General features: G+C 36.9%; 1 protein-coding gene across 1 annotated transcript in view; it reads right to left on the bottom strand.

The window, feature by feature from the left end:
* Window positions 1-22,471, bottom strand: part of RFX7 (regulatory factor X, 7) — a 160,226-nt gene that overhangs the window by 71,204 nt on the left and 66,551 nt on the right. The window contains exon 2 of the mRNA XM_006831618.1: window positions 17,441-17,474. Coding sequence (XP_006831681.1) covers window positions 17,441-17,474 — 34 coding nt within the window. The remainder of the gene's footprint in view (window positions 1-17,440; window positions 17,475-22,471) is intronic.

Raw genomic sequence — 22,471 nt, 5'->3', positions numbered from 1 at the left:
AGCCCTTTGCTACCCTTAAAGAATGAGAAGATGGCATTATCATGACGGGGAAAAATTCCTTAGTGCAACTTTCCTGGCCTTTTATCCACCCGTACAGATTTCGATTTTCTTAAAACTTCTTCATAATAAGCCCTTGTGTTAAGCTTACCCCTTTGGAGTCCCCAAATCATTCCCCATAACCTTCTGGGCTAACCTCTTGGTCTTGAGTTTAACTGACCCAGAAAATCCCTCAAAAATCAATGTTTTGGTTGGATCTTTTCTTGGGGAAGCACCCTAATGAGACTGAGCAGCCATCCAATGATCACAAAGACATTCCTAAGCATGTTTTGTTTGGAATAAACCTGTACATGTATGAACTGGAAACCTACTAACAATATCTTCTTACTTACTCTAGTATTATAGATGAAAGAGTTGCTATTTTAATTTGATTGACTCTTCAAACCTAATCTAATTCAAACAGTAAGATATAGTGGTAAGGTACAGAATGCAGAATTTGAAGACTATTTGAGTTCCAGATTTGCAATTCATTAGCTTTGTGATACTGGGCAAGCCACTCAAGCTGAGCAGCAATTTCTATATTAGTAAACAGTAAAAATAGTTCTATAAATTTTCTGAGCATCGAATAAACACTTTATATTTTTATAATATGCATTACTATTAGATAAGTGCTAATACTTTGACATATACAATCAATTAAAATGAGGTCTTTGGCAGAAAATTATCAACAAGTACCTAATTTCTTATTTGAAAAATTAAGTAATCTTTATCTGAAGAAATTCAGGAAATATTTAACCTGGTAACATCTATTAACTCAGGAGATACACCAAAAGCAAGGCTCCTAGATTTTCTCAGTGAGTCTTGGCTGTAAATGACTGAAGACGATATACTACGTTTTAGCAGCACTGGCTTTCCTCAAAGTAGAGTACAAGAATATAATGGTGGTTGTTGTTAAGTACTGTCGAGTGGGTTCCGACTCATAGTGACCCTGCATAAAGTTTCCAAGGAGTGGTTGGTGAGTTTGACCTGCTAACCATATGGTTCAAACTGACCTTGTGGTCTAGTGCTTTAGCCCACAGCGCCACACCAATATTTCTGACAATAGTTTTCTGATTAGAGAGAAAGAAATGAAACTAAACAGAGTAGGTCAGAAATAACAGATTTTCTCAGATTGGGCTTGGAACAAATTGGGTAACTTTTCTCTTGTCTCTTTCCATAAAAACTAGCAAAACAATATACTATATATTCAGAAGTATTTATTGACATAGGAGCCTTGGTGGTACTATGGGTTAGGTGTTGGGCTGCCACCTGCAAGGTCAGCAGTTCAAGTCCACCAGCTGATCTATGGGAGAAAGATAATGCTGTCTGCTCCCATAAAGATTTAGTCTCAGAAACCCTAAGGAGTAGTTCTACTCTGTCTTATAGAGGGTCTATACTCTGTCATATTAGAATCAATTCAATGGCAGTGGGTTTCTTGTTGTTTTTGATTTACTGACATACTGTTGTTAAATGCTTTGAAGTTGGTTTGGACTCATAGTGACTCTATGAGTCTTTAAGTCTTTTTGCAGAAGCACAAGCAAACTTTTATAGCCCGAAGAAATCTCCTATTTTTAAGGACTTTCCTTGAAAAAGTGAAATATCAGGTTTACTCTGCAACTCCTCAAATGTTAATAAATGGTGATTTCTCCTATATGAAGTTAAATTTCTCTGGAGTGATGTTTCCTGTTTAGGAGAATCTTCCCTCTCAAGTGTTTACAGGTTTTTTACAAAGTCACAAAGTTGGTGAAGGGAAGATGCATGTGAAGACCATAATTATTAGAGAATATTGTGGCGTGAATCATCATCTTCATTTCCAGAAGTAGAAACTCTTCTGTTGAGACTTATAACATCTTTCAAAGACCTGGCCAATTTGAGAATGATGGAGTTCTGAGGGACAATGACCAATCTTCAGAGTACACTGTTCACTAGTAGTCCATCAAACATTACTTTTCATAATAAGCATTAGAAAAAGGTTTCTTTAAAAAAATTCAATTTTATCTTTAATGTGTTGTTGTTGCTGTTGTTAGGTGCTATCGAGTTGGTTCCAACTCATGGTTACACTACATACAACAGAACAAAACACTGCCCGGTCCTGTGCTGTCCTTTTTCACTGACCCTCTACTTTACCAAGCATGATGTTCTTTCCCAGGGACTGGACCCTCCTGACATGTCCCAAGTATGATAGACAAAATCAAACCATCATTGTTTCCAAGGAGCAATCCAGCAAGCAAATCTTCCAGAATAAATTTGTCTGTTCTTCTGGCAGTCCATGGTATATTCAGTATTTTCCTCTAATACCATAATTTAAAGACTTTTCTACAGTTTTCCTAATTTACTGTCCAGCTTTTGCATGCTGTGCCACTGTTGTTGCTGTTAAGTGACAAAGAGTTGATTGCTACTGGTAATGGACCCTGTACAGGGTTTCCGAGGAGAAGCTTGGTGGGTTTGAACCACCAATCTTGTGGTTTGCAGTCCAGTGCTTCTTCTAAAGTGCCACACCAGCAGTCCTTGCATGTATATGTGGTGACTAAAATTACCAAGTCTTGGGTCAGGTGCTCTTTAGTCCTCAAAGTGACATCTTTGTTCTTTAACATTTGAACAGGACCTTTTGCAGCAGATGTGCCTAATGCCCTATGTCCTTTGATTTCCTGATTGCTGCCTCCATGGGTACTGATCCAAACAGAATGAAATCTTTAACAACTTCAACCTTTTCTCTGCTTATCATGATGTTATTTACTGGTCCAGTTGTGAGGATTTTAATTTTCGTTACATTGCAGTGCACATCATACTGAAGGCTGTAGTCTTTGATCTTCATCAGTAAGTATAATTCCTCTTTGCTTTCCACAAACAAGGTTCTATCATTGGTAATATAGGCAATCATACCTTTTCAGATTTTAAACCATTTGTTCTATTCTAATGATTGCATCTTGGTCTATATATAGATTCCTCATGAGCATAATTAAGTATTCTGAAATTCCTTCACAATGCTATTCATAATTTGTTGTTATCCATAATTGAATATATGTCTTTGCATAGCCAATAAAATACAAGTAAACATCTTTCTAGTATTCTCTGCTTTCAACCAAGATCCACCTGACGTCAGCAGAGATATCCCTGATTCCACATCCTCTTCTACATTCAACTAGAATTTCTGGCAGTTCTCTGTAGATGTACTACTGCATTGTTTTTGAATAATCGTCAGAAAATTTTCACTTGTATGTGATATTTCTTTAAAATGTACACAAATATGGATCTCTTCAAATGGGTTGGCCAACTGTCTTCCAAATTTCTTGGCACAGATGAGTGAGAGCTGCCAACACTGCATCCATTTATTGAAACAATAAATTATTTCAATTTTTATCAATTCCAGAAGCCTTGTTTTTCACCAATACTTTCAGTACAGATTGGACTTGTTCCTTTAAACTAGACCATAATACACCTATCTCCTGATATGGTTAAATGCTGACCAATTCTTTTTGATACAGTGTTTCTTCCATATTCTTTTGATGCTTCCTGCATCATTCAACATTTTGCCCATAGAATCCTTCCATATAGCAACTTGAGACTTGAATTTTCCTTCAGTTCTTTTAACTTGAGAAGTGCTCAAAGAATTTCTTGAGGTTTTCTAACTCTATAACTCTGCACATTTTATTATACTTTACTTTGCCTTCTCGAGCTGTTAGTGTTCCTGGCTAGTAACGTTCTAATAAGCGAAGGCTTAGAGATTTAAGGCCTTTAAGTAGGATTCAAATGAGCTTAGTTACCATTATGGTCTAACAACAACAATAATACTACCCTGGATTTCTTCCATGGTTACCATGAAACTCTCTGCTTCTGCTATAAATTACTTCTTTCTCCTCCAGAGTCTACTTTTCTGTATGTTAAAAATGACTTAAAACACAAAACTATAAAAATTAGAATTCTATTTAAAATTTTGTTTTCTTTCAGAGCACTCATTTATGTATTATGTCATTCTTGAATATAAAGATATTATCGAAAGGGCATTTCTCTCAGGTAATAGTGAGAGACTGCCATTATATTCTTCTTACCTGTTCCTCTTTGTGACCAAGAAAATGAATTACAGAGCTAGCTGACAATGATTAGGATATTGGTATAATTATGTAAGAGAAAAATCACCAAAACTTACGATTTTGGATTTACTGAGTTCTTAACAAGAGAAAATACAAAAAGATATCCAGGTTCACTCTTGTTACTTGTGGTAGTTACATTCTATAAAATCATTATGACCTCTGAGTTAGAGAGTAATGAACCATGGTCTGAGGTAAAATACAGGGTTAGGTCCCGTGAGAGGATAAAACAACTCTTAAGCTGAATGCAAAAAAAAAAAAAAAGGTACTGAGAGTAAAAGTTAACCGATTACCTCTTTTTGTGATATTAAAAATATACAGAGATGGAACAGTTTCAATACAGCAAGAAAGACATATCCTCAACAGGAAGAAAGGAGTACAACTCTGTTTTTGCACAGGTGACAAAACCCTATATGTAGAAAACCATGTAGAATTCACTAGGGAAGTTATTACAGCTAGTAATGATTTTTAAAAAGTCGCAAGGTCCAAAGTCAACACACAAAAATTGGTCAGGTTTCTATACAACAGTAATGAGAGTTTTGAAAAGAAAACTAAGCAAACAATTACACTTATTTGTTATTGTTGTTAAGTGCCGTCGAGTCGGTTCGGACCCACAGCTACCCTGTATAGGGTTTCCAAGGAGTGGCTGGTGAGCATGAACTGCTGACCTTGTAGTTCAAACCAACTTTGCAGTCCAGTACATTAACCCACAGCACCACACCAGGACTCCATTCCACTTATAGGAGCATCTAAAAGAATAAAATACCTAGGAATAAATTTAAATGGGGAAGTGAAAAGTCTTTTACAGTGAAACCTGTACGTTACTGAAATTAGATAAGACCTAAACATGAGATTTTCAAAAAGTTCATATAGAAAAATGCATATTATGAGAAAACCATGCATGGATTTCAAAATATTTTTGCATTAAAATAAACCTGTACTAATTAGTTATGTCTGCACAGGATCTAGTTTAAGACACTAATAAGGATAAAACATCAGTTTGAAAAGTGCCCCATCAGCAGAACAATATGAATTCTGATAAAATTAAAGCAAGAATAAACACCACATTTATGGTTAAACTTGGGTGTAACACTGAAGTTGCAGTAATCAAAACAATCTGATACTGGAATAATGACTGACATATAGTCTACACTAATGGAACAAAGTCAAGAGTAAAATGAAATTGTATATTTATGGTCAATTGATTTTCGACAAGCCTGCTATGTATATTCAGTAAGTTAAGAGTTGTTGTTGTTAAGTGCCGTGGAGTCGGTTCTGACTTAAAGCAACCCTGCATAGGGTTTCTGAGGCTGTAAATCTTTATGGGAGTAGAAAGCTTTATCTTTCTCCTGTGGAATGGTTGATAGTTTCAAAGGCCGACCTCAAGGTTAGCAGCCCAACGTGTAACCACTACGCTACCAGAGCAGTCTCTTTAATAAATGGTGCTGGGACAACTGGATTTCAACATGCTGAAGAATAAAGCTGGACCCATACCTCAAAACCTGTATATGAAAATTAACTCAAAATGCATTAAGAACCTAAATGTAAGAACTGAAATCTTAAAACTCTTAGAAGAAAACAGAAATAATGCTTCAAGATCTGGTTGTTAACAATGAATTCTTTGGTATGGCACCAAAAACAAGCAAAAAAAGGACAAACTGGACTTCAAAGTTAGTAATTTATGTGCACCAAAGGACTTTATCAACAAAGTGAAGTGACAGTGGGGAAAAAAATCTTTCTAGAACCATACATTTGATTGTTGTTGTTGTTGTTAAGTGCTGACAAGTCATTTCTGATTCACAGAACCCTGTATAGGGTTTCCAAAGAGCAGCTGGTGCGTCTGAACCACCAACCTTATAGTTCAAATCGAACTTTCAGTCAGTGCTCATTCTACAGTACCACACCAGGATTCCTAAAGAGTTTAATATTCATGCCCAGAAGACATCAAGGCAAGAGGTCAGGTCCCCTCAGGGCAAACCCCCTTCCAAGAATAAGACTCAATGGGAATACATGCTCTGATTGGTGACCATGTTGGTCACCGATACAGGGAAGTGAGGAAAAACAGCAACGAAGCTGCAAGCTAAACCTACAATGTTCAATAGACTCCTGTGAACTCGGGTAGAGACCTGGTTGGCCAGCAGTGGTGGCAAGACCTGGGGACTCTTGGGCCCAGAGTCAGTGACATAGCCACAAAGGACTAGAGTGGAGCGTGAAGCCTGCAACTGATAAGAAGAGAGGGCATATGCATAAGAACACCCATACTTGCAGATAATGACTGGATGATCAGAGCTCAACTAGAAGAAGAAAGAAGAAAAAAATAGTAATCTGATACAATTTGATGAACTTGACCTACACCTATGGATGCAGTAGCTCAAAAGAGAGAACAAACTGTTACAGCGAGGATCATTCCTACCCCCTCCACACAGAGTTGAGAGGGATGGGCAATTTGGACATTGGCTATCCAAAATAGGAGCGCCTACAAAGGCAAGAAGTGACTGGCTTACAAGCTTTCAAGAGGGAGCCTAGATTCAGAGGGTGTGGAGGAAGGTAGCATCTCCACTGAGTAGTATCCAATCTGTCTGAACAGGGCTGATGAAAGGAGATGTGGATAGGTCTCTTGTGATACAATAGTGAGTAATTGTTATCAGGACTGTGAGGATTGGAAATCTAAAAGTAGATGTTTTGTAGCACAAGGAGGGGAGTGATTGACTTTGCAGTCTAGGAGCGGAAGTCCCTGGAACCATCAAGGGAGAAGAGCAGAGAGCAGGACACTACCCAGAGATGGAGGCAATAATGATGACGTGCAGAGATGGAGCGGCTGAGGACTTTAGACCCAGAGAGGGAGAGGGGCTGTGTGCTGATGACCAGGGGGCAGGCTTGCAGGGTATGCCCTGTGGTTGGCTGATGATGCATGGAATGGATTGTAACCATGGCAATGAAACTATATACAATACGATGAATGTAAAGCTAATGTTCTCCCATGTAAACTATCACATAACTCATAATAAAATATTTTTAAACAAACTAGAAACATGAAAAATTAAAAGCACAGGATTAAATTATATTCATACAATGTAATGACATGATGCCGTTTTTTAAAAGCAGTTCTTTTTGGCAAAGGTGATGAGAAGATTTGAAATAAATAGTGGTGATCTCTTGTATAAAAAAAAAAGAATAAAAGTGGCCAATTTCTGTTGAATAAAGTTTTATTTTAAAGATTTAAAAAAAAAGAATTTAATATTCAAAACATATAATGAACACCTACAACTTAACAAAAAAGACAAACAATCCAATCAAAATACAGACTGAGAACTTTAATAAACATTCCTCAAAAAAAGAGAAAGTGAGAGATCTAAGTAGCATAAAAAACACATGAAAAAAATGTTCATTATTAGTCATTGTTGTTGTTGTTATACGCTGTGGAGTCGGTTCTGAATCATAGTGACCCTGCATGAGATTTCCAAGGCTGTAAATCTTTAGGGGAGCAGAACGCCTCATGTTTCTTCTGCGTAACAGAACAGCCGCCTTGAGGTTAGCAGCCTGATTCGTAACCACTATGCTACCAGAGCTCCTTGTTGTTATTGTTGTTAATGTGTCATGGAGTCAGTTCCGACTCACAGCGACCCTGTACAGGGCTTCCAAGGCTGTAAATCTTTATGGGAGCAGAAAGCTTCATCTTTCTCCCGCGGAACAGCTGGTAGTTTCGAACTGCTGACCCTGAGATTCGCAGCCCAACTCGTAACCACTACGCTACCAGAGCTCCTTAGGGGAATGCAAATGAAAACCACAATGAGATACCACTTTACTCCCACTAGGAAATCTATGATAAAAACAAAACACACAAAAACAACAGGTACTGTTGTCAAGGATACAGAGAAACCAGATCCCTCATCCACTCCTCATGGGAATGTCTGGCAGTTCCTCAAAAAGTTAAACAAGGAATTGCCTTATGACCTAGTTAATTCCACTCCTAGTATATGCCTAAATTATTGAAAGTGGGAATAAAAACAGATTGTTTGTACACCAATGTTCACTGCAGCACTATTTGCAATGTTCCAGCACCAAATGAACAGAAGTAAAATGTGTTTGACACACACGATGGACTATTTAAAACATCAACAACAACAAAACCCACACACACCTACATGACTTCTGACTCAATGTCACCTCATGTGTGTCCGGGTAGACATGGGCTCCATAGGGTTTTCAATGACTGATTTTTCAGCAGTGGATCACTAGGCCTTTCTTTTTTGAGGCACCTTTGGGGTACACTCAAACCTCCATCCACCTTGGTTTACAGTGAGTGTGTTAATCAACCATTTCCACCAACTACAGATGCTATTAAAGGAGTTCACTTGGGCCCATACTTGAGTGAATGGAAGACACCAGAGTGGCTTTCCAGGCTTAAATGCATAAAACCTGAACACAAAAAAGAGAACAACTATTTCTAGGAATTGGACAACAAAGAGTACAGAACTGTTGTATCTGAAAACAAACAAACAAATGAGACCATTTCTATGTTTAGCCTGGTATCTCTCATCTGAAGGCAACTTTTGGACTGTGGAACTGGAAGGGAGAGCCTAAGGAGAGCATGGTAGTTTTGCTTAACTGATGAGACTGATCAGTGATTGAGGAGACAAAGTACCAAATAAAAGGAAGATTAAGATCTTTAAAACTACACAAATATCTATGTTGATTTGGAGTTTGCTGATAAATATTAAGCAGTGTATGTGTAAAATATAACTCATGAGGGAGGTGCAAAGAACTACCAGAGAACTGTAACCAACTGGGAGATGTTCCATCTTTAACCAGACAGAGTTGGAGTTCTCAGTGAACACTCAAGGAGTGTACTACAGATACCAGAGGAGTAGCTTTTTTCATATTAAAGCTTTACAGTAAATGACATTCCAGACCTGCTTTACCAAGGCTTAAAAACAAGCCTCAAAAGAATCAATGCCCACAAGTAACAAAGATGCAAGAGAACAAAATGCACACACCTGAACCCCATAAATTCACAATGTCCAGGCCTGAAAAAAAACAAAAATCAAAACCAAAAACACAAAAAACAAGATATGCAAAGAAACAGAAAACTGGAACAAAACTAGGTAAAAGCAGCCCAGGAAATGACAAATAATAGAGTTGTTGTTGTTGTTGCTAAGCACCTTTGAGTCAGTCTGGAATGATAGAGACCCTTTATAGGGTTTCTGAGGACTGAATGGTGAACTGCCAACCCTGAGGTTCACACCGAACTTGCAGTACAGCGCATTAACCCATGGTGCCACAGCAGGACTCCAATAACAGAATTAGCAAATCATAATTTAGAAACAAGTATCACAAATATGCCCAGAGATTTAAAAGGAAAATTAACATAATGAGAAAAGAAATGGAAGACATTAAAAAAACCATATAGAACTTCTAGAATTAAAGAAAATACAGTATGTAAAATGGAAAATTCACTGAGTGGGCTGTAAAGCCATTTACATACTTTACAAGAGAAATTTGGAAATGTGATATACAGGCATCTAAACTATCCAAAATGACACAAAAGTAGGAAAACAAAACAAAGCAACTAAACATGCATTCATGGCCTGTGGGACTATACTGAATATAACATATGTATAATTTGAGTCCCAGGATGAGAGGGGCAAAGAAGAATCTTTGGAAAAACAATGGCTAGAAATTTTCAAAATTTATGAAAAACTTAAACCTACAGATTCAATGAAACATAAGCAGGATAAAAAGAAATCATACCAAAGATAATAGAAAAAATGCTGAAAATCACTAATGAAGAGAAAATCTTTTTAAAAATGTTATAGGAAAAAGAAGGATACATTAAGCATAGGAAAACAACACATGAATGACCACATACATTTCAGAGAGACAATGTAAGTCAGGAGACAATGAATCACCATCATTAAAATACTGAAAGAAAATTAACTATAATTCTATACCCAATAAAAACTTCTTTGTAAATGAAGAGAAATATTAAAGGCCTTTATTCACATAAAATAAAACTGGAAGAATTGATAGCAGACCTACTCTGCAAAAAAATAACAAAATAGTATTTACACACATACTTTAACATATGTTGCTGTTGTTAAGTGTCATCAAGTCGGTTCTGACCCTGTACAGGGTTTCCAAGGCTATAAATCTTTACGGGAGCAGAAAGCTTCATCTTTCTCCTGCAGAGCGGCTGGTAGTTTCAAACTGCTGACCTTAAGATTCACAGCCCGATTTGTAACCACTACGCTACCAGAGCTCTTTACTCTACCATATAGGCAGTTACAATAAAGAAGGTATTAGGATGGCCATGAAAGGTCCAACTATTTAATAATAAGAAATATGCTATAAATATTATTTAAAAGTGAGAAGATAGGAAAAAATATGCTAAATTGTTAAGTGCCATCCAGTTGGTTACAACTCATAACAAACTTGTATAGGGTTTCCGGGGAGTGGCTGGTGGGCTTGAATTGCTGACCTTGCAGTTCAGACCAACCTTGAGGTCCAGTGCATTATCCTACAGTGCCATGCCAAGACTCCATGCTAAGTAATAAACACTAATTATAAAAAGTCTGGACAAAATGGACTTCAAAGCAAAGAAGATAATCAGAAATCCAAAGTGGAAATATTGTAATAATAAAAGAATCAATTCACCAAGAAGTTATAACAGTCCTAAACAACTATGCAGCTAATAAATAATAGGGCTTAAAAATACAAGGAAAAAACCCCTGAGAGAACCAGCAGGAAGGAAGGGGATTCACAATCAAAAGCAAGTGGTTCGCCTCGCCTTCTCCTTAGTCGATCTTACTCTGGAAGTTGCCCATGATGCATGACCCTATCCACCATCACAACAATACAAAAGTTACCACAGTTCAAAGAACTGACAGATGAGTGGTGAACTACTGGATGTCACTCAATATGTGGGTATGGGGAGAGAGAAAGAAGACAACTTTGATCATTACATACTGATCAATAGGTAAGGGCTACAACTGTAAATCTTCAAGAAAACACAGAAGAAAATCTTTGTTTTCTTGGATTAGGTAAGTATTTCTTTATCATAACATCAAAATCGTAATAGAAGAAAAAACTGATAGACATCAAAAATGACAAATGTTTGTTCTTCATTGATATCATTAAAATAAAAAGACAAACCCTAGACTAAGAGAAAATATTTAGAAATTATGTAACTGACAAATGAGTTGTAAGGAACCCTGGTAGTGCAAAGGGTAAAGTGTTTGGCTATTAGCCAAAACATTGGTCATTCAAACCCACCAGTTGCTCCATAGGAGAAAGATAGGCAGTCTGCTTCTGTAAAGTTTTATAGCCTCAAAAGTCCTAGTTCTGCTCAGCAGCTATGAATTGGAACTGACATGATGACACTAGGTTTTAAAGGAATTTATTCAAAATATGTGAAAACTCCTATAACTCAATATGAAGAAGATAAACAACCCAGTTAAAAAATGGGCAACAGTCCTAGCCAGAGAAGCAGTGATATCAGAGATGGACACAGAAGTGATGGCATGGAGAGGTAGAGTAGCTGAGGACTCTTAGATTCATGGAAAGAAAAAGGCTGTGTGCTGGAAGGCAGGAGGCTGGCTTGCATATTCCTGCATGTTTTTGTGTACATCAAAAAAAAAAAGAGGGAATAGAGGCAAATACTGTTAGCAAATACATGGAGAGAATTGTAATCATTGTAATGAAACAAAACATAATTGGTTGAGCGCAAAACCGATGTTCTCCCATGTAATCACTCAATTTACAATAAAAGCTTAAAAAGGGGGGGGGCAACAGAACTGAAAAGAGATATTTCGTCAAGAAGATCTAATAATGAAAATATGTTTCACGTCATTAGTTATGAACAAATGCAAACTAAAAATACAATGAGTAACCATTACTTATCCAGGAGAATGTCTATAATCAAAAAGACCAAAAATACCAAGTGCTGGTGACAATGTAAAGAGCTAAGAACCTTTTTATATTTCTAGTAAGAATGTAAAATGACAATAGTCACTTTGGAAAACAGTTCTCTCATAGTTTCTCAAAATACTAAACACAGCTATCATCTACCATTCCACTCTTTGACATCTATCCCTAAAACTGAAAACAGATTCCCACACAGATATGTGAACATCCATAGCAGCATTATTCATAATAGTTGAAATTGGAAACCATCTAAATACCCATCAACAGCAAGTGACAGACAGAATGTGGTATCACACATACTAGTAAACAGAATACTATTCATCAATAACAGAAAATTAGCTACTGACACATGCTATCTTAGTGAATCTCAAAAACATGATGTTAATGAAAGAAACCACACACAAGAAACTACATATATGTTTTCTTTTATATGAAATGTCCTCAAAATGCAAATTTATAGGTGGAAAGTAGATTAGTGGTTGGTGTGGCGCTGTGGTTTGATGCATCAGATTGCAAAGCCATTTGAACTGCAAGGTCGGTGGTTCAAGCTCACCAGCTGCTCCTCAGAAACCCTATACAGGGTCACTACGGGTCGGAACCGACTTGACAGCACTTAACAATAACAAGTCTAAGAGGTAGGAGTAAAGATTAACTCTAATTGGACATGCACAATCTTATTAGGGGATGAAAACGTTTTAAGACTTATTTATGGTGATAGTTATACCACTCACTAAATTTACTAGAAATTACTTGGTTGTTCATTTGAATGAGTGAATGTTATGGTATCTAAAGTATACCTATTTAAAAAGAAGTTAAAAGGAATAATCTACTTGCTATAACATAGATGAACTTTAAATACGCTAAAAGAAAAAAATCTGTATACAATTAGTTACATGTGGTATTATTTGATATCAATACAATTTCAAGAAAAGAAAAATCCACAAACATAGGACATCAGCAGTTGTCTGAGATTGGTGTTCCCAAACAAGAAACAAAGAGGGATGACATACAGGTATGGCAATAAGAAAGGAAAAAGACATCTAAGAGATGTTACAGAGGTAGACAACCGAACAAGGCTTGAGACCTCAACAGACCATGGAGAGCAAAGGGGAGGAAAGCATTAAAGAAGACTCCAGGAAATTAAAGCTGAGTGATAGAAGTGCCATTGACAGAAAGAAGAGCACCGAAGCAGCAGATTTAATAGAGGAGTTTAGTTTTGCCATACTGTTGTTGTTGTTAAGTGTCGCTGAGTCGGTTCCGACCCATAGCGACCCTATACAGGGTTTCCAAGGCTGTAAGTCTTTATGGGAGCAGAAAGCCTCATCTTTCTCCCATGGAGCGGCGGGTAGTTTCGAACTGCTGAGCTTAATGTTTGCAGCCCAATTCGTAACAACTACACTACCAGAGCATACTAGGGTTACAAAAAGGAGCCCTGGTAGCACAATAGATGAGCACTCAGCTGCTAACCGAAATGCTGGCGGTTTGAGCCCACCAGCTGCTCAGTGGGAGAAATACACAGCAGACTGCTTCCATAAAGATTATTGTTGTTTTGTGCCATCAAGTCAGTTTCAACTCATAGTGTCCTGTATAGGGGTTTTCGAGGAGTAGCTGGTGAGCTTGAACCACCAACCTTGCAGTTCAAGCCAGTATGTAGTCCAGCGCATTAACCCACACTGCCACACAAGGAGAAATCCTAGGGGGAAGTTCTACTCTGTCCTATAGCATTGCTATAAGTTACTATTAACTCCATGACAATGGGTAGAATACAAGAAATATAAAATCAAAAGTCCTGGGTTCCAGTTATGGCTCCATTACTCACAGTTGAGATTGTATTGGTTATGTAGTTTAATATTTTTTATGTAAGAATATATCTTAGTATTTTAGAAATATTTCATAAATATCCTCTGCATAATTTGCCCTTTTTTCAATGATATTTTTCATTATAATATGCATCATGTTGTTGTTGTTACCTGCCATCAAGTTGGTTCCAACTCCTGGTGCCCTTGCGTATAATAGAAGGAAATGTTGCCTGGTCCCGTGTCATATTTATGATTGTTGGTGAGTCCACTGTGACTCTTTTGTCAACCCATCTCATTCAGGGTTTTCCTTATTTTTCTTGAGCTTGTACTTTATGAAGCATGATGTCCTTTTCTAGAAATCAGTGTCTCCCGATGACATAAAGTAGTAAAAGTAAGCATGACAAAGTCTCGTCACCCTTTCTTTTCACGAGCATTCTGGTTGTACTTCTTATAAGACTGATTATACTTCTCCCAGTACACTGTATATTCAATATTATTTGCCAAGACCACAATTTGAATGAATCAATTCTTTTTTTTTTTAAATCTTTCTCTTAATTGTCCAGATTTCACATGCATAAGAAGGAATTAAAAAGACTTTTATGTCAAGTGAATCTTAATCATTAAAGTGGCAGCTTACTTTTTGAAAAAATAGAAGTCTTTTGTAGCAGACTTTTTCACTGCAATATGTTGTTTGATTTTTTTGACTGCGGCTTCCATGGGCACTAACTATTGAGCAAATTAGAACAATACTTTTTCTCCATTAATCAGAATGCTTTTTATGGGTCAAGTTGTGAGAACTTTCATTTTCTTCATGTTAAAGTGTAACCCATACTGAAAGCTATAATCTTTGATGTTTATCAATAAGTGCTTTCAATCATCTTCATTTTCAGCAAGCAAGGTTATATAATTGGCATATTTTTGGTTGCTAATGTACTATTCAATCCTGACACCATATGGTGTTCATGTAGTGCAGCTTCATTGATATTTGTTCAGCATACAGATTGAACAAGGAAAGGATATAACCCTACCACACACAGTTCTGTTGGAACTGTCTCTTAACCCAGGTATATGTTACACATGAGCACAATTAAGTGTTCTGGAATTCCAATTTTTCATAATATTATTCATAATTTGCCATAATCCACACAGTTGAACACTTTCACATAATTGGAAAAAAAAAAAGAAAAAGGAAAACAGGATCTGCTTTTAACCAAGGTCCATCTGATATCAGCAATATTCCTTATTCTATTATCTCTTTGGAATATGGCTTAAACTTTGGGCAGTTCTCTGTCAATTTATGGCTGTAGTTGTTTTAGAATTATCTTCAGCAAAACTTTGCAAACATATGCTATTAATGATATTGCTCAATAATTTCCAAACTCAGTTTGATTGCCTTTCTTAGAAATGGGCACAAATATTGATCTCTTCCAGTTGGCTAGCCAGGTTACTTTTTTACTATCTATCTTACCCAATAAAATATAAGTTTCATGACAATAAAGATCTGACTATTTTGTTTATCACTGCCTGTCCAGGGACTAGAACAATAGTAAATAGCAATGCTCTAAAAAGTATTAACTAAACACACACACATACACACACCTACCTTACCCTAAATACAAACACTTCTTAGCTCTTGAAAGATTTTTTTTTAAATGCGGAAGGTGTGGTTAGTATTTTATAAATACTGAAATTTTACAATTTACAACAAGCTTCTGCCTCTATTTCCTCAATGAAGAGAAAAAATTAGTAATCTTCCAAAGTTATCTCAGGTAATGAAAAAGATAGTACAAGTGTCCTTAGCTAGGAACTGTGCCTGTATTGTTTACCACCATACCTGGGTAACCCAAATAGTGTCCCACACATAGTAATAAAGCAGTGATTATTGAGTGACAGATAAAGAATGAGACTCATGAGAGCTGAGTGAGACAGAAAAATGCTCTGGGTATTGGGGGAGGGAGAGATGGAAATACAATGCCAACCTCTCTATCCCCAATCACTGCTGTTTCAGGTTCTCAGAGCATTCCTGAACATATCTTAATAAAAAACTGAATTTCTTGAGGCCATTATTTTGTGTTTCTCATAGGTCTAGAAGTGGCAGACAGAAAGAGTTCAAAAATTATTTTTTTAACTAACTGCCAAAGTGTCAGTGTCTTCATTTGTAAGAGGGTAACCAGATGACCTACTTCACAGGGTTATTGTCAGGAAAAAAAGGAAAAAAGAAGGAAACGAGGGAGAAAGAGAGGACTAAATGAAAAACAAACGAGGAATAAAACCCCACAATGTCCTGTCTCAGGTATTGGATTAGAAAAGTATGCTGAGTGCAAAGTCAATTTCAGCCGGAATGAGCTAAAAGGAAAGAGTGAACTACCCCACAGGGTTTCTCAGACTGTAATCTTTATGGAGGAAGGCTGACACATCTTTGTCTTGTAGAGCAGCTGGTGGATTTGAACTGCCACCCTTTGGGTTACCAGCTGGGTGCTTTAGTTACTATACTACCAGGGCTCCAAGAAAAGTATAGAATTAACGAAATTACTTCTCCTATGAACTGTTAACTATTTTTCCATATACCAAGGAGCTCTGGTAGCGTAGTGGTTACGAATCAGGATGCGAACCGCCAGGTCAGCAGTTCGAAACTACCAGCTGTTCCGTGGGAGAAAGATGAGGCGTTCTGCTCCCATAAAGATTTACAGCCTTGGAAACCCTATACAGGGTCGCTATGAGTGAGAACCAACTCCACGGCACATAACAACAACAACAAAGGCTATACAGTATCATATCATTTCAGTGCCAGATAATAAAAGACAGTCAGTTCGATGATTTCCCAAAAGAAAGATGCAAACCTGAATGAGAGAAAGTTCTGATGCCACATGATGGGAAAGAGGACTAACTATACTGACTTTGGGGAATCTCAAAGGGAACATGTCGTTGTTGTGTTGTGAAGTGCCATTGAGTCAGTTCCAACCCATAGTGACCCTGTACAGGGTTTCCAAGGAGCAGCTGGTGAGCTTGAACCGCTGACTTTGTAGTTCAAACGGCTTTGCAGTCTCGCGCATTAACCCACAGCGCCACACCAGGATTCATTGAGCCACTGACTGTTCTAAGGCCTAAGGGTTGTTAGTAGGGATTACATGAAAGAAATTACTATTAGTCCAGTAGCCTTAGCAGCTGCATACTCCTTCCTTCACAAGTTTAAGACAAAACCGACTAGGAACTACAATCTTATTATTTTTGCATTAGTTCCTTCTGACGAGCTACCCAAATACAAAAAATATACAATTGCAGCAAAGCTCAGCATCTAAAAACTTTTCTTGAGGCAGTCTTACAAAGTAATTAGAACATAAAAATAAATCTCTACTATAATTAAATGTATTTGTGACATTTTCAATAATTGCTGGTAAATTTCAAAAACACTGGATTAACTCAGATTACAATTTCATTATTGATGAGTTATAGGAAAGTATTTAGATATGGCTTATAATCAAGTCATTAAAATTGAGTCATGTTTAAAGTCAGTATTTACTTGATAATAATAAAGTTTATGTAGTGGTAAAAATCTTATTACAAATTAACTTTAAAATTGGTTATTTTACTTACCAAAATGCAGTCCACTTTAGATTGTACAGTTTTGCTAAAAGAAAAAAAGAAAACTTAAGGTTAATAATAATAAATTATACTGAAATATATATGATATATTCTTCAATAAAGTAATTCGTCTTCCCTTCTTCTCTACTATGAAAAAATAAGTAAAATTTCTTATGAAGATTAGGCATTGTGCCCTACAACTAAATCTTTCACAAAACAAAACAAAAATCTATTTCTCATTCACTGTACTAAATTAAATCTTAAAGTATGATCAAAGTGCTTCCTGACTTCATTGTTACGTTGCTAAGTGACACTGAGTCTGTTCTGACTCATAGCAACCCTGTAGAGGGTTGCCAAGGAGCAGCTAGTGAGTTTGAACTGCCAACCTTGCAGTTCAAACCGACCTTGCTAGTTAGTATGGTTGTGGGTAGGAGAAAAGGCTAAAGAGTTTAATAATGACCCACAAACCACTGCTATAATTAACCTAATACTTTTGTAACTCTGTATCACTATAATGGAGTCCTGGTGTAGCATGTAGGACAAGCAGTGGACTGCTAACTGCAAGGTATGCAGTTCAAACCCACCAGCCACTCCTCAGAAACTCTATACACGGTCACTAGGAGTTGGAATCAACTCCATGACACTTAACCACCACCACATCACTATAATGCATGTTTTGAAAAAGCAATTACCTTTTTAACAGTATGTAAGTGTTGATGTATTACTATTCTTAGAAATAAGGCACAGAGTTTACAATGAATTATAATTTGTACTGTTTTGCTTGGCATTTTGGATGATGATTTGCTTAACATTTAAAAGCCATAATGATGTAATATAATCTGTAGTTCTAAATACTTGATATAAAGTAGATTATTCTCCCTCACTCCCTTCCTGCCCCCACCCACACACATAACCCTGCCTCATCTCACAAATCCATAGTCAGCAAACAATAAGGATACAAACTAACATTAAGATCCACTGTCCGTCTGCCAGTTTGTCTTACCATGGAATGAGTACTGGCTAAGAATGGAGAATACCAAAGAGATGCTGATTTGTATGCGAATCACAACAAATTATGAAAACATTGTAAAGAACAGGAATTCCAGAACACTTAATTTAGCTCATAAGAAACCACTACATAAACCAAGAAGCAGTCGTCCTCACAGAACAAGAGGATACTGAACGGTTTAAAATGAGGAAAGTGTGCATCAGGGCTGTATCCTCTAACCATATTTATTTAATGTATATGTTGAGTAAATAATCTGAAATGCTGGATTATGTGATGAAGAAATGCAATATGCAGCAGATGACACACACAACCTTGCCAGTATAGATTCCACCTCGATGTAAAGAAAACAAAAATCCTAACAACTGGATCAAAAAATAACATGATAAATGGAGAAAAGATTGAAGGTGTCAACAATTTCATTTTACTTGAATCCACAATCTATACTCATATAAAAATACCAAAGAACTTATTGCATTGAGCAAATCTGCTGCAAAAGACCTCTTTCAAGTGTTAATGATGTCACTTTGAGGAATATGGTAAACCAGACCAAAGTCATGGCATTTTCAATCACTTCAAATGCATGTGAAAGCGAAGATGTGAACAAAGACGCATGTGGACTGTGGTGTTAGCGAAGAATACTGAAAATACTACATCCACTACATGGTTATTTACAGTAATAGATTGAAGTCAACCTGATCTAGTTTTCTTTCTTTGTTAAAGCTATCTTAAAAATATTAGATACTCTGAAGCCACTATAGACTCGATGCAACTGTTTATGGATCTTACAAAATAGAACATAATAAATTATTTTTAGGAATTTAAAAAGTATGCTCAAAATATCACTTTCAAGTTCAATTGTTGTTGTTTTTTTATATTGTTAGTATTAAAATTTGGGAGTCTTGGTGTGGTGCTGTGGGCTAATGCACTGGACTGCAAAGTTGATTTGAACCATAAGGTCAGCAGAAGCAAATACTGTTGAATGATGATGCACGAAAGAAACTGTAATCACTGCAATGAAACGATGGTGTAAACCCGATGTTCTCCCATGTAAACAAACTATCACTCAGTTCATTAACACACACACACACACACAAAAAAAAAAAAAAAAACAGAGAGAGAGAGGAAGACCCTCAACAAGATGGACTGACACAGTGTCAGTATCAATGGGCTCAAACAAACAGTTGTAAAGATAATGCAGGACTGGGCAGTATTTCATTTTGTTGTGTACGTGGTGGCCATGAGTCAGAACTGACAACCTAACAATAACACTATTGAGTTATTGTTAAATGCCATGGAGTCAATTCCTACTCATCGTGATTCTGTACAGTGTTTCTGAGGAGTGGTTGGTGAATTTGAACAGCCAACCTTGTGGTCCAGTGCTTACCCTACAGCGGAATGAAGTGAAGTCAATTGAGAAATAAGTAACACAAAACCACTAGACACAAATTTAAATGGCATTCTAAATATTAACAGAACTGTGAACATATAACAAATGAGTATAAATAATTTAACTGAAAGTCATTAGGATTTTATTATAACACACAAAAAAGTGCTAAGGGCAAAAAAATGTTTAGAGACAGAGTACATATATAGTTTAAAAGATGTTACAAATCAAGTCATCTTCCCAAAAAGGTTTTAGGTACAAGTAAATGTTAACAAAATGTAGCCATTTGCTTTCTTATAACTATAAAGCTAAATTACAGAGAAAGTGAAAATCAGTATTTAAACTCATTCCCGTGAATACGATCATTAACCTCAAAAATGTACACCTGCATGCAAATTTTAAATTTCATGTTTTAGTTAACAATGTCTGACGGAATTCTCAAACTCCAAAGTTCAGAATAACTAAAAGGAACAAGAAAAGCAACTGATACCTCTACATGTTGTTAAGTACCATGGAGTCGATTCCAACTCATAAGGACCCTCCCTATATAGGGTTTCTGAAGAATAGCTGGTGAGCTTGAACCACTGACCTGCAGTCCAAACCAATCTTGCAGTCCAGGGCATTAACCCATAGTGTCAAATATAAGGGGCTAAAATCACCTTCCCAGAACCTCAATTGTGAGGTTATAAGTATCAATTGTGAGGTTATAAGTCTCCTTCAGGGTCATGTGTACAGGTTATCAATGGCAGCGAATATATACTATTTCTGTTCTCAATAACACCCAGTTTCCCCTGAGATAAGAGTATTTTTATCCTATTTATTAAGAACTATTGCCAATAGGTAATGACTATATCAGAACCTAACCATTTCTCATCATCTTAGTCTAAATCATTACCAAGCTCTGCTTCTATCTTTACTAAGCCCCACTCCCTTCTGTGCACTGTGGTCTATACTCAACAAAACAACCAGAATGATCTTTTTAAAGCTAGATGACACACCCTTAGCATGGATAACAAACCTCTGCAGTGTCAAGCCCCCTGCTCACTTTCTGAGTTCATCTCCTACTAGTCTGGTGGTGGTGTGCCGTGGAGGTGACCCTGTAGAGTGTTTCCAAGGCAGTACATCTTTACGGGAGCAGAAAGCCTCATCTTTCTTCTGTGGAGCAGGTGGTCATTTCCAACTGCTGACCCTGAGGTTAGCAGCCTGACTCATAACCACTATAATACCAGAGGTTCCTCAGTTATTCAGCTTCAGCCACACTGGCCTCTACGCTATTTTTCAAAGCAGGAGCAGGGTTTTTGCATCGTTTTTTCATCCGCCTCTGAAAGGCTTCTCTCATAATTTGTTCCTTCACTTCCTTTACGACTCTACTCATGTTATATTTTTTTATTATTATTGTGAATTGAGTGGTAGTTTACATGGGAGAACATAGGTTTTACACTCATCCTATTGTACTTTATTTTACTGCAATGATTACAATCCCCTCCATACTTAACGCTATATTTACTACAGTGATTCTGACGTCCCATATAAAATACTTCCAGTTGCTCTCTATTGCTTACAGTTCAGTATTTTTCAACATTGCGTTTACCATGAAATATAAATCAAATATTTAAATAAATTTGATTAAAATTTAAACTCCATGAGAGTAGTCTTTGTCTGTTTGGCTCATTGTTGTTAAGTGCCATTGAGTCAGTTCCAGCTCATAAGCAGCCCTGCATAGGGTTTCTGAGGAGAGTATGATAGGTTTGAATCACCCACCAACTTTGTGGTGAACAGACCAGGATTTATCAGACAGCACCACACATGACTCTTGGTACATATCTGTTGTTGTTGTTGTTAAGTGTCTTCGAGTCTGTTCCGACGCCTAACGACTATGTATAGGGGTTCCAAAGAGTGGCTGGTGAGTTTGAACTGCTGACCTTGTTTTTCAAACTGACCCTGAGGTCCAGTGCTTTATCCTATAGCACCATTTTTTAACAATATCTTTGAATGTATAAATGGCAAAAATATATTTAGTCCTCATAAAAAGAAAATTCTTTGGAAAGACTGGTACCACTTGCAAATGGTGTTCAGAGAAATTAATATAAAAGTATAAATGTGACATAAAATTTTGTTGTTGTTGTTACTAGATGCCTTCAACTAAATTCAACAACAGAATAAAACCCTGGTCGGTCCTGCAACATCCTCACAATTGTTGCTGTGTTTGGCCCACTGTTGCAGCTACTGCCATCAATCCATCTCAATATGCCCCCCTTTACTATCAGCTGACTGCTCTATGTGATATGTAATGATATCTACCTATCAAAACTAACCAACTTGTGAAATTTCTGAACAATATATGTACATGCCTTTTAAAGCAAATAATTATAGAGTAAGATCAAAGAACCGCACTAGACTTGACAATCGAGATGTATCGATCATTACTGGTGATTGGAACGCAAAGGTTGGGAACAAAGAGGAGGGATCAGTAGTTGGAAAATATGGCCTTGGTGATATCATGCTATAAAATACATGACAGAATTCTGCAAAATCAATGATTTGTTCATTTCAAATACCTTCTTTAGACAGCATAAGAGATGACTATACACATGGCCCTCGCCAGATGGAATACATAGAAATCAAATTGACTACATCTGCGGAAAGAGAC

The sequence above is a fragment of the Chrysochloris asiatica genome, unplaced genomic scaffold (genome assembly GCF_000296735.1).
Source record: "Chrysochloris asiatica unplaced genomic scaffold, ChrAsi1.0 scaffold00004, whole genome shotgun sequence".
NCBI lineage: Eukaryota > Metazoa > Chordata > Mammalia > Afrosoricida > Chrysochloridae > Chrysochloris > Chrysochloris asiatica.
This window is presented reverse-complemented; position numbering and strand designations above follow the sequence as displayed.